At 42.2% G+C, this 12,835-nt stretch overlaps 1 protein-coding gene across 3 annotated transcripts in view; it reads left to right on the forward strand.

Moving 5' to 3' along the window:
• Positions 1–3,503: 3,503 nt before the first annotated feature.
• Positions 3,504–12,835, forward strand: part of dipk1c (divergent protein kinase domain 1C) — a 39,297-nt gene continuing 29,965 nt past the window's right edge. The window contains exons 1-4 of one of the 3 annotated variants that reach the window (XM_079361897.1): positions 3,504–4,420; positions 4,722–4,887; positions 5,459–5,625; positions 7,089–8,390. In XM_079361897.1, the coding sequence (XP_079218023.1) occupies positions 8,169–8,390 (222 nt within the window). In that variant the 5' untranslated portion in view covers positions 3,504–4,420; positions 4,722–4,887; positions 5,459–5,625; positions 7,089–8,168. The remainder of the gene's footprint in view (positions 4,421–4,721; positions 4,888–5,458; positions 5,626–7,088; positions 8,391–12,835) is intronic. The other 2 variants (XM_079361896.1, XM_079361898.1) reach the window with 2 other exon arrangements.

Below are 12,835 nucleotides of genomic sequence, written 5' to 3' on the forward strand. Positions count from 1 at the left end.
CTACACACCCTACACCACATAAGCAATGTTATGATGACTATCCATAACACACTTGACTATACAACATATTAGATGCAGCCTAACACCAGAAGCATCTCTCAAACGTTGCATTTTAAAGCAGTCAGAGGGACATGCGTTGACATGTGACACACACACACACACAGACTTTGAAACTACCGGTACTTTGAGTGGCAGCAGCGCAGCGCTGTCCTCCTGTCAGTACAGCTGGATGCAGCGTGAGAGAACCTTCTCGTCCTTCCATCCGGACTGCGCTGATGCTCTGAGAAGACGCTTTAGACTAGAGCATGGAAAATGAGTTTTCACACATGACTGTAGAAGCTCCTAAAGTTAGGGCAAAGGTGTGTGTTGTGAGAACAGTCGACATAGCCTGGATTTATACGGATATCCATGGCGAAATTAAGTGAGTAAACCGGCAAAAAAAAAAACAGTTTTTAAAAAATCCACGGTAACGTCGAGTGGCTACAGTGATGTCAGTCCATGATAGGGTGTTGCAGTGCAAATTGTGGTACAAGCATTTATGGCCCGCCGATAGCGACGGGTGTGTCTGCAGCCACTAGGTGCTGCTGTAACACAACTCTATGTCTCCAGTCGCATTAGCTGAACAATCTGAATGACCTGTCTTCAATTTACACTACCAGTAACTGAATACCACATAAAAACACTCCCTGAACTCATGCATTCTTTGTGTGTTATGTTGGGTGTGTGTGCTTTAAAACTTCCAATGTAAATGCATGTGTTCCAATGAATAATTCCAGGTCCCTGCTGATTTAAAGCAGCAGGAAAAGTTCTGTTTTCTTATAACCTCAGTCTGAACATGAAAGTGAAAATCTCGGCAAAATGTGCTCAGCCAGCAATATTTTAGTCCGTGTTTCAGTCCATTAATGTTCGTGTGAGAGGAGCTGCTGCCCCAAATGAGCGACCTCAGATAATTGGCTGCAGCTAACAAGGAGGCTGTGATAAGTGTCCGGCTATAAGATGAGCGGATAATGTTAACAAGAAGTCTATGATAGAGAGCCAAGACGCTGCAGAGACGAGCTCGACCCACGTCAGATGGTTTAATTGGTAATTACAGGACCAAAAAAAAAAAGTGCTCTGCTGTGAGGGTTTGAATATTCAGAGAGAGAGAGAGAGAGAGAGAGGCTGTCTGCTCAAGCTGCAGCTGCTCGTCGGTTTCAGAGATTTCACTGTGATTCTGCTGCTTTCAGACAAACTCAGAAAAGCTGTACCTGCTGTCCTGGCTGTCCTCACCTTCACTGTCCTCCAGAAGTCTTTTTCTCCCATAAACCTAATAGCTTAAGGTTAAAGTTTCCCAAGATGATTAAGCTGTACACGTGCAGTTCTGTATCTATTGAATGCACTCTGGTCTTTAGTGTTAAGATCGGTTATTAATTTGCATCTGTTCATGTTTACACTACTGTCCACAGACTGTGCTTTGTAAAGGTGTTTGTCTTCTGCAGAGAGAATGGGAGAGCTCTGGGATCCTGAAGGTCCCTTGTTTATATCCAGACAGGCTGCAAAGGATGAAGCGAAGCTATAGGTACCGAAGTATATTTGCAGTTGGCATAAATTATTATTTTATAGGAGGTCTGACAAGGAAATCTTCTTTCTGCCATAACACGAGTTTTAATTCTGTATTTTCTGTGCTTTTCTCCTTTGTTCCAAAAAAGAACTGGTACATACTCAAGATGAATCTCTAATAAAAACTCGGCTGTGTGGGCGAGACTCTGATCTCAGGATGTGTGTGATCGCCTGTCAGGCCGCAGAGAGCCTCTCTGTCAGCCGCTCCTTCTTTTGGATTAATGTTTGTAATCTTCACTCTGACTGCAGGAGGCGATGTGGGCAAAGACAGAGACAAGACGAGAATACTGACACACTTAAGAGAGCAGCTGAAGAAAAGTGGAATACCTGATTACCTCAGGAGCTGGTAGAGGCCAAACACAGAGGTAAAAGACAGCATCGTAAATCAATATCTGTGGATATTAATACTCTGTTGAAACTGTCTTTTTGTCTGATGTATCGCACCTTTTTAAAGACAGGTTAAGATTTGAAAATCATCTAACCAGCCTCATGTTATTTTTTTGTGCAGGCAGAACAAATTTTCTTCACAAATCCAGTTCAGTGTTTTCAGCACCCACAGCTGCAAATAGCTCAACTTTGGGTACACCGCTGTGCTCGTCAAAGTCGCTTCTCCCACAACCAATCAAAATCAACAACATCAATTTTGTCAATCACAATGGTGAAGGACAAACTAATCTGACTTAATATGTTGGCGGCTCAAGGTGGAAGCTACTGCTATTGCCAGGATGATATTTAATAGAAGAACGGTAACTCTCTGAACCTAAAAGCTGATAAAAAGCGCTCTGAAACTGAGTTTGGCTTCGACACAGGTGCTAACTTTCCCTAAGCTGTTTTTTTATGGCTACGGTATGCTGAGGCCAGCTTTAACGATAGTATCACTTGCATTTCTCTCGGGATTAATACTAGTATCTATCTATCACCAGCAATGATTTCCTGTCTTGCTCCTGCATAATCTAACATTAAGCAAACACACAAACTCAGTGCATATGAAGCTACAACTATTTCCCACTCTTGGAGCACAAGATTCCTCGCTCGCTGCTCTTTTTGTGTTTGCAGAACTTTATTGGCATTTTCACAAATCGGGCAATTACCAACAAGCCCTGGGCCCTGAGCTGTTTTTATTGGAGGCCACGCCATTTATGGCACAAGAGTGAGGGGAGAGAGCTGGAGGGGGAATGTCAGGGAGAGAGAGGAATCAGGCAAGAAAGAAAAAAAAAAAAAAGAATAAAAGGAAAGTGAGATGAATGAGGGGAGAGCTTTTAATTTGGCGAAGTCCTGTGAAGCTGCATGTGGGGACTGAACCATAGCAGAGATTTGCTGCCGTGGTAACGGGGTATAGAGTGGGAGGGGGGAAAAGTAAAGGGAGGAGTGAGAGAGGTACAGTAGCATGTAAACTGTAAATATAGGAGAGGGGTAAGGAGAGGGGGAGTCCCTTAGAGGAGGGACGCCAAAGGAGCCGCCTCTGTTCTCTCCCTCAGGACACACAAACACACACACAGACACTCAGGGAATGGATAGGGAAAGGAAAGAGCCAGGAGTGTAGCAGACTGAAGGGAAAGGGAGGAAGGAAGAGGAAAGGGGCTGAACTAACAAGCCTGAGCGCGACACACACTCTGCCTGACACACACACACATACTCCGCTTCAGTGTGTGTGAGTCAGATGGGGAGAGAGCGAGGCAGCAGCAGCAGCAGTGTGAGGAGAAACCAGATCCGCAGAAAAGAGCCGACCTCTGCAGGAGCCGCTGGGGCAGCCTGAAAGACCAGACCCCGGCTTTAGAGGAGGCTCTCGCTCCTCCTCAGCTCTGACAGGAGGCTCATCTCTTGCAGCAAATGTTTCACAGTTTATCTCCAGGAGCATCTTTATGGACCTGTGCCTGCTGCTCCAGCTGTCAGCAAGACTGCTCCGAGTTTCTGATCAAAGTCGAGAAAATGAATTCAGTTTATTTAAGATTCAAAGAATATAGAGTCTGACTTTCCTGCTTCTGGAGACAACCAAACAACCCACACATCTGCAAAACGTTGCAAGAAGAGGAAAATGAATCATTTGAATTTTTGCAGACTAACTACCCACAATCCTTCTGAATGATTTCAGCAGCTGTTGGGGAGTAAAAACTCTGCATCACTTTAGAAAACAACTGGATCAGCTCTTAAACTTTTCTTTACTTTTATCATCATGGATCTCAAGGAAAAACTTCCTGGCAAGCTTTTGAAATATTCATTTTGAAGCAGAGTTTATTGTGTGTCTCGATATCACCTCTAAAGTCAAGATTTGTTTTGACAGGGATAGTTTGACTGTGCTGATGCTTTGACAACCTTTAATCATCACCTGAAGGAAAAGAAGAAGCTTTGAGGGGACATTTCAACCTCTTAAGGACACAAAGGACTACAGACTGAATGATTCAACCTCAATTAAAAGAGGAAGTGAAGTGAAGTCACTGATAACTTTTCAAACATTCGAGTCTATCAAGCTCAAAGTCTGGAGTTATTTTTGGTTTGGAGGATTTGTTCATAACCTAACATGTAGGACCTTTTTTTAGTCCAAACTGTTTAGAGAAGTCATTCTGAAGTTTGCAGATGACCACGACGCGTTTAACCATCACGTCTTCAAATAAGATCCAACAATTACAGGACGTACAGGACGTTTTATCGCTGATCCTTTACAAAGAGAGACACCTACCAAACAACCTGTGAGTCATCTCGGCAGAATGAACGAGCTTTATCTCGACATTTGATCTGTGAGGATTGTCAGCTTCTTCCAGGTTCAGACGAAGTTTGTGATGGACACACTGGATCGACTCTCCAGACTGAATTTTGTCAAATGGTGAGCCATAACTTTTTGGTGCTAAATATCTCTATGATTTTACTGAAATGTACACATTGAATTGTAAAACTTGGAGCTAAATTTGAAGAGTTGTCGTGTAAGTATTTGCCGTTTCTTTAGATTCAGCTTCAGTGACATCAACAAACCACTTGGAAGGTGGAAGGTTACTTTTGGTAAAATGTTTAGTGCAGTATTTGTATATTACCCTCATCAAGTTCTGTGTGTCCGCTGAATGTTTGTCCATCACAGCGAGGAGTTAGCGTTCACTCACAGACTCCCTCTGCCTCTCTTTTCTCTCCAGAGACTCACGACGGCTCAGACTGACGCTACTGCAGCTCAAAGACTTCAACTCTCCGCAGTCAATTTGCAAAAAAACCCCAAAAAAACCAAAAAGAAGTAATGCCACTGAAGGAGTTTTTGCTGAATGTGGCTCCTGCTGCAGAGAGCGGCTTCATATTAAAGACTCGGTGAGTGAAAGAGTGTGCTCGGTGGTTACCTCAGCAGCAGGACATCTGTGAAGGCTGATTGCGGTTTGTTTAGGGGTTTTTGCACCTGTTGCGTGTCAGCGACCGACTGAATCTTCTGCTCGTTTTCACTCTCATCCTGATGAGTCAATAGAACTATGCTTTATCAAAGACAAATTCTGGTGGTTTTTATTTGTTGCACTGTCAATCCTGTGGACCCAACGCAGCTCTCCCAAACAAAAGGCTCTGTCACACAAAAAAAAACACTAAGGAATGGACAGTCAAAGGTTGGGGAAAAAATCTTCTTTTTTTTTTGCATTCAAATATTTTTTCTCACAAATTCGAATCAAACAACAAAAAAAAGAAAACATGCTCAATTATTATTGTCCTGAAATTCCTTAAAGCTGCAGTAAGAGAAAGTAGATACTTTTGTTAAAATGTCGGGGGTAAAGGGGTTAGAAAAATACAAACAGCATTACTTATTCACATTGCACTAGTACGCATTCTCCATGAATCAAACGTCTGCCATCATATAAATAGAAGCTGATATTTGGTCTTCTCTCCTGGGGGTCAGCTCAGGAACAGCTGCAGCAGCCGTGGCCCCTCCGCTGTGAACTGTGAATGCTAAGAACCAGGCGGTGACGGATGTTCTCCTGCTTTTCTTTCTTTGGGAGGTTTTGAAGGAGCCGTGTGGTTCTCCCTGGCATGGGAGGTCTCTCTAGGAATGATTGCTGTTCTCTGGTAACTCTCTTTATGTTTGCCTGTGCAGAAGTTTAGTTTTTCTCTCAGGTGTTCGGATGTTTCAGTGAGAGGAGCCACAACCACATCAGGAAACCGCTGCAAGAGTTCAATAATTTCCCGTCAAAGATTTAAGCTGCAGGACATACTGATAAAATTAACTGTCAAAGCCTTTTTTAAAGCTCTGAATGACCCTGCAGACAGAGGAGATAATTAGCTTTTTCCAACACGGACATCAGAGGAGAAATAAGACAGCTTTCGGGACGGCTCTCCTATCCTGAACCCTGCTTGAACTTTGAAAACAGAAGTTTTCTTACTTTGGTTGCCTCTAATGCTCCACAAAATCAAAGTCTTACTGCAGACAGCCAGTCAAAGAGATACTGACAGAGATGATCAGATATCAATCAATATTTATTTGTATAGAGTCAATTCATAAACAGGTGTTATCTCGAGACACTTTACAAAAAGCAGGTAAAGGACCTTACTCTTTGTCTGTTAACATTAACAAAAGAGCAGGTAACAAGACCATGCTCATCGTTATGTTTACAAAAAGCAGGTAAAGGACCTTACTTATGGCTATATTACAAGAGCCCAGCTTCATACGTCATAGCATGACGAAAACAAATAAAACAAAACTTCCTTTTAACAGGCAGAAATCTTCAGCAGACCCGGGCTCCCAGATTCACACACGTATGCAGGAAATAAATCCATGTTTTAACATCGTCTAGAGAGACAGTTGTGTTGTTTAAAAGTTGGACCTTACTTTTACATCATTTGGCTTAAAGAAACACAAAAGTAATTGGTATTGCACAAGAAGATTGCTTCAGCCTTCAGGCTGGTAATTTGCTGCAACAATACTCATTTCTTCCGTTTAATCGGAGGTTGGGTGGCGATAGCAGCAGACCCATACTTCCCTCTCCCCAACAACATTTTCCAGCTCCTCCTGTGGGATTCTGAGGCATTCCCAGGCCTAATGGATAATCCCTCCAGCGAACGCTGGGTCTACCCGAGGTCTTCTCCCAGTTTGGCATGGCCCAGATAACCTCCAAAGAGAGGCGGCCAGGAGGATCCTTATCTGATCCCCTTTACAGAAAACAGGAACAGATAGTCTCATTTTGTATTAGACACATCCTTTTGTGTTGAATCTGAACAAAGTTTCAAAATAACACAAACTGGATACAGTGCACCTATCACAAGGCAACTGGACTTGATTCAAGACATTTCACATCACCTCTGAAAGGCTTCTTCAGCTCTATACTAACTGTTGGATGTAGCAAGAAATATGAGCCTATATGAATCATTAGCATGCTAATGATCAAGGATGACTCAGTTTGAATGTCACCATCATTGAAACCTGTGTGTGTTGTTCAGTTAAGGAGCTTATGAAAGGGACATGGAGAAAAGAAAAAAAAAAACATCTCTCTTTCTGAAGTTTACTTTGAACTTTTTCCGTCTTTCTTTTTCAGACATGAAGACTTTCTGTTATGGGAACTTTTGGAACTTTGTTCTGAATGACTTTCTGGGACATTTTCATCTGAGCTCGACAGCCACAAGAACTTCAGACGCCACGTGAGGACAAATCCCAGGGCAGTGGAGTCTGCTGCAAGTGTGTGTATGAGTAAAAGTGTGTGTGCTTGAAAAAGCGTGTGGCTGTATCAGAAGCTGGAAACATTCTCAGATATCTTTGTGTGTGTGTGTGTGTGCGCGAGTGTGTGTGTGTGTGTGTGCGCGAGTGTGTGTGTGTGTGTGTGCGCGCGCGCACGTCACTCGGCTGCTTCTGGGTTATTTCCTGTTGCTTCACATTTGTTGAATCGCAGAAAAGAAAATAAATCAACCCTGCGGATATGAAAAGACAAAAACTCACAATGAACCAACAACATCTCCAAATATATCTGATGGAGATGCTGCTGAGCCAAACTGGAGTTGGGAGGAGTCTGCTCAGTCTGGAACATGTTGCACTGATTGGATGATTACTGGCTGCTCTCTTCTTCTCCTGGTTTTGTTTTTCAGCGCTAATTTAATCCAGAATTATTTCGATTTTTGCTGCTTTTTGGGGACACGACAGAGCTTTCATAAGGACCGGTCACATCCAGGAGAAACACAGAAACCGGCCATGTTGACATGCTGATGTTTGTTTTATCATTGGAGACAAACTCATGACCATGAACTTCCCATGAACTCATTGGAGAACAAAATCGCAGATATGAAGGAAAGATAAGCTGGTTCCTAATGGGCATCACACGACATGCTGATGATAAGATTCTTTATTTTTATCAGCACAGTAACTTCAGCAAACATGAGAATTAAAAGAAGGGCATCATACTAGGAAAATGAGAATATTCAATCATGAACTTCTTGCATAAGAGTCTATGTTTATTCTCTTCATCCTTTCTGAAGAAAAATAAGACATTTTCTTTGGACTACATATTTAGTTTGGTTCGTGCAAGATCATCCTGGTGCACCAAAGTGAAAGTCTCTGCAACTTTATTCTGACAGCTTTTAAAGCAAATATTCAGAGGATCACAGGAGGAGTTTGTGCCACCACCATGCTTCCTGGAGGAATGCCTTCCCGTGGAGGCGGCCGTGGAGGCGGTCTTTGCCTTCTCAGGTGGCTGGGAGTCAGGCTGTGGTCACGTCGGGGAACCCTGGTGTTTGCTTTGCTCTGGTTCGGCTCCTGGTTGTTCCTCAACGGCTTGGTTCTTGTGCACAGGAGCATCCTATCTGACTACTGTACCGACGATAAGAGCAAGAGGATCCTGCAGAGACTGGTGAGTCGCAATATCAATAATGCTCTTTTACATTTCGGGGAAAACGTGTCTAAGTGTGGTTCTTTGGACAATGGAGACAGTGGTGATTTTAGCGTACAGTGATAAAGATAAATGAAGAGTTGCACTTCTTCTTATGAAGCTCACTCACTCTGTCCAGTATATGGTAATGTCCGTGCAGAGGCAGTGGTGTGTGTGTGTGTGTGATTGACTCTGATTGGGACCAGGTGTGCCCCCCCCCACACATGCACACACACACACACACACACACACACACACATGCACACACACACACACACACACACACACACACACACACACATCAACCAATGGGTTTATTTACCAGGCTGTGCTGATTCATTTTCTCACCATTAGTAGCAGTGAGAGCTGCATTTAGAGTTTAGGTAAATCTGCAGAAGCACCACAAGTGAACGTCTTCCCGGTGTGGTTTGTCAGTGCTTGCTACGTTGTGTATTTGTTGTTGTGCATGTGGAGTAAATACATGTTGCAGTCAAACAGCATCGGCATCAGATTTGCAAACTACTTTTTCTCGAAGCTCCAGTCCAGCTTCTTTCTTTGACACTCTCACTCTACTTTTTTAGCTTCTGGACTGAATGCATTGCACAAAATAAAGACTTTCCCTGGAAAGTTTCAAGTCTCTGCACGCTGATTTTCAGATATTCAATACCAGCAGTGGCTGCCTGGAGGGAATTAAATCAATCTAGAAAATGATGAGGATCTGAAATTGTTAACAGGAATGTGAAAGTCACTTTCCAGTCAGCCTCCTCACCGTGCTGCAACGACACTTGTCTGTCTTTTTTTTTTTTTTTTTGTTCTCTTCTGTTGCCACTCAGCGTTAAAGGTGTTCTGCAGAATATTTATAGTCAGGAGGACAAGCTCTGATCATCACTCAGACTGATGCAGATAATAGAAAGGTGAGTGGAGATAAACAGTCCGAGGTCAACGGCTCTTAATGGCCTTCTGTCTTATCTTCTGCAGCATCTACTGGTGCATTGTGGGTAAAAAAACAACAACGAAGTCACTCTCGTCTCTGTGCCTTTACTCAGACGCTCTCTTTACGGTACTCCAACAAACTTTGCATTCACTTGTTAAGTTTGTTTTTCTTGCCTTTCTTTTACCTCTTTTTCACGATTGTGTTTTTAAAGTAGGACGTCACACTTTTTGTTGTACTAATGACGTAGCGACCATGTGTGAAACGAACTAAATGTTATTCCGAGACGAGGTCAGACAGGTCAGACTCCTTTCTCTGACACAAAAATAATTGCTACAAACTTGTTTTGCCATAGAGCAGTGACAACATATGTGGTCATTGGTCGAGAGGATTTGCCTCCATCAAAATATTTAGCCAGACAACTCAGGAGGAAGGGACATTTTTCCAATGAAAGTTGTCCCTGACTTGTTTAGTTTGATATTCTTACTGTCTGACAACACCACTGAAAGGATCCCTACAGACACATTTTTGTTTCGAGTGAACATGATTTTTAATCACAAACAGCCGTGCATCAGCCAGACTCCACTGAACTGTCATTTAACCTCACAGAACACAGGAGGTGATGGTCCCCTTTATAGCCTCCATGAGTTAGTTTGTGTTTTACATCACCGTTGCACGACCATTGACTGTCTGTACAAGACGTCTACGTTCTCATCATGCTGCATCATCAGGTGAATTTTCTTATTATAGAGTTCTATAACAAACTCTGTTCTTTCCATGGCCACTTCCGCATTGTTCTTTTTGCATCTCGTCTTGCCACTGGACACGTCAATCAGGAACAAGGGGGTTTATAGGCATAATTAAAAACAGCATCAGAGTCTATTTTTAACAAGAAACTTCACAGACATGTAGGGTGAGCTCTGAGACCGAAATGTTTTGAAAAGGAGGATCATTTGTGACCTTTAAACCTTTCAACTCTAACTTACAAAATTAATGTTGTTGGAACCTTTCTTTGCCACTTTTTTTTTTTTTAGAAAAAACACTTTATCAAACACTCACAGTTTCCATAACGCGGGCTCTGACGTCACCTTCTGTCCTGATATTAAAACCTCCTCAACATCCAGAGGGGAGACTGATGAAATCCTAAACAAACTTAGAGATCCAAAGTCAACAAACAGGGCATATTTGCCGAACTAACTGAGTACTTTTGCTTCATCCATCACACTGTTGGAAACGTTCTCCATGGTTTTGCTCTTGGAGGTACAGAGACTCCAGGAAAATGTTGACTGAGGATCTAATTTGGCTTTTTGGACGGCAGTAACTCAGGACAGATGTGGTCCTGTTTGAATAATGTTGATCTCGACAAATGAAACCTCCTGTTGTGTTCACTGATTGACAGGTAATCCTGCTATCTTTGCTGTGACTTAGCGGATCACTGAACACATGGTCCAGGCTTGTCTTAACCGCTTCAGGTGTTGTAGTGACCTGAACAAAAGCCTGTCAATCCTCCGCTTCTCTCCCTCCTTCCTCTGGGATCATCCCTCCTTTTCAAAACGTTGAAGTGGCCTTTGAGCAGGAGATTAAACCAGTCAGTGTGTTCAGACTCTGTATATCAGCTCAGTCCTTTAGGGTCTTTGGGACATAATGAGCTAAAGGTTTAGCTCTGTGTGTGTTGACGTGCAGGTGATAAATCAGATGAAATAATTCAGGAGAGGCAAACAAACTGAAGAAGGCTTCTTCAAACGTTATCTTCCTAAATGTTATGTTGAAATAAAAATGAAGTAAAGGGAAGTTAAAAAGAAAAGAAAAAAGAAGGCAAATAGTCTTTGGGTACAGGAGCCAGTTACACCTCAGATTTTAAGAGGACTTGTTAAAGATAATTTGCTCCATTTGGACCCAAATATGGACATTCTCGACGTAACTGATGAAAAACCATATGTTCAACATTAACATTTTCCACTCAGCAAAACATCAATCGACAGCTCTCAAGACGTTTAAATACTAAAGCTGTTCATCATCATGTGTTCATGATATCATTCTGCGCTCTCTGCAGATGGAAGAGATTTCTCTCTAGCTGCGTGTGGCTGTTAGCACTGCTGTTTTTTGAACTGCTTGCAATGAGACAACTCAGCATAAGAAGGCGCTAATTGTTTGCTGAATGCGTAATGGCTCATTTAACCTTTTCAGTGGACAGCTACTCAAAAGCCGTTTTCTCCTACATGCATGTGTTAGCTGAAGGAATGTCTCAGAAATATCCCAAATCCTGCAGCTGATCATTTTTGTAACATCAAGCAACAGCTGAGGAGAGATGTGGATTTTATGTTTGGAGAAAATTATGGTTGCTCACCTGTCCACTTAAATAGATGTCATGCATGAGACTTGTCTGTTTTTTATGAAGATATTTGATGTGGAGTAATGTTTTTTTGTTTTTTTAAAAGTCAACAGATCAATGTTATTAAAGCTGATTATGCAGATCCCTAACTCAGATACATTTAGTTAAAATGCTGTTGATAGCCATTGGCACAGTTTAGGATCATGAGGTAAACATTATGCCGGAGTAATCTCAGGAGAAGTCTGTAGAGGGCGTGAAAAGCTTGTTCTGCGAATCACGCGATAGTTCCTCGATGTGAATGAAATAATTTCCCCAGGTGTCTTCAAGCATCAACGTCAGCTGTTCAAACCTCTTATGAAGGCTTCCTTCTCCCAGCAGCCCTCCCCTATCAAGAATTACAGTGTTAAGGGCCTTGCTCAAGGGCACCTCGGCAGTGCTCGAGAAGTGATCTGGCACACCTCCAGCTACCAGACAAACTTCCCCTATTGGGACTCCAGTTCCCAACTCAAGTCCCTATAAACTGAGCTATTGCGTCAGCGTTATATGATGCCATTAGAAAAAAATGTGTTTTACATAATCTTACACAGAAAGAGAATTCAGCAGATACATTTTTTAAGGTTCATCAACTTCAGAAAGAGAAATCTGGTACTTATTAGCCCTCTTTAAAATCCTATACATTGTAAAATTCAATTAAAGCCCAGGTCATTAGATGGTGTTGTTTAGCATCATTCGCACAGATGTATAAGCTGCAAACTCTACTACTTCTTTTTTCCTGCCATGGAAACACAAATATGGATTGAGCTTTTACATGAGAGAGGGGTGATTATTATCCTTTGAAGCTGAACAGTCTGGCTTGTTTCTGAGGATCAGTGTGGGCAGTGATGTTGAGAACGGACTTTTAATCTTTGTGATAAGATATGTAACGCTGAAAAATACATTTTAATCAAAGAAACATGAAAAAGTGTTTTAGTTCTGTTTTAATTAACTTCTGGTCTTACAGCCACTAGGTCAGTGTAAAACATGATAAACTACATTGAAGACTCTGTGTGGACATTTATAATCCCTGTGTGTGGGACTGTGATGATGTAGGAGATAAAAATACACTCTTGGGAAACTCTGGTTGGTGCTCATTCATTTTAGAAATCATAAATCTGGTCTGTACAC

This window comes from Symphodus melops, assembly GCF_947650265.1.
Source record: "Symphodus melops genome assembly, chromosome: 14".
Classification (NCBI taxonomy): domain Eukaryota; kingdom Metazoa; phylum Chordata; class Actinopteri; order Labriformes; family Labridae; genus Symphodus; species Symphodus melops.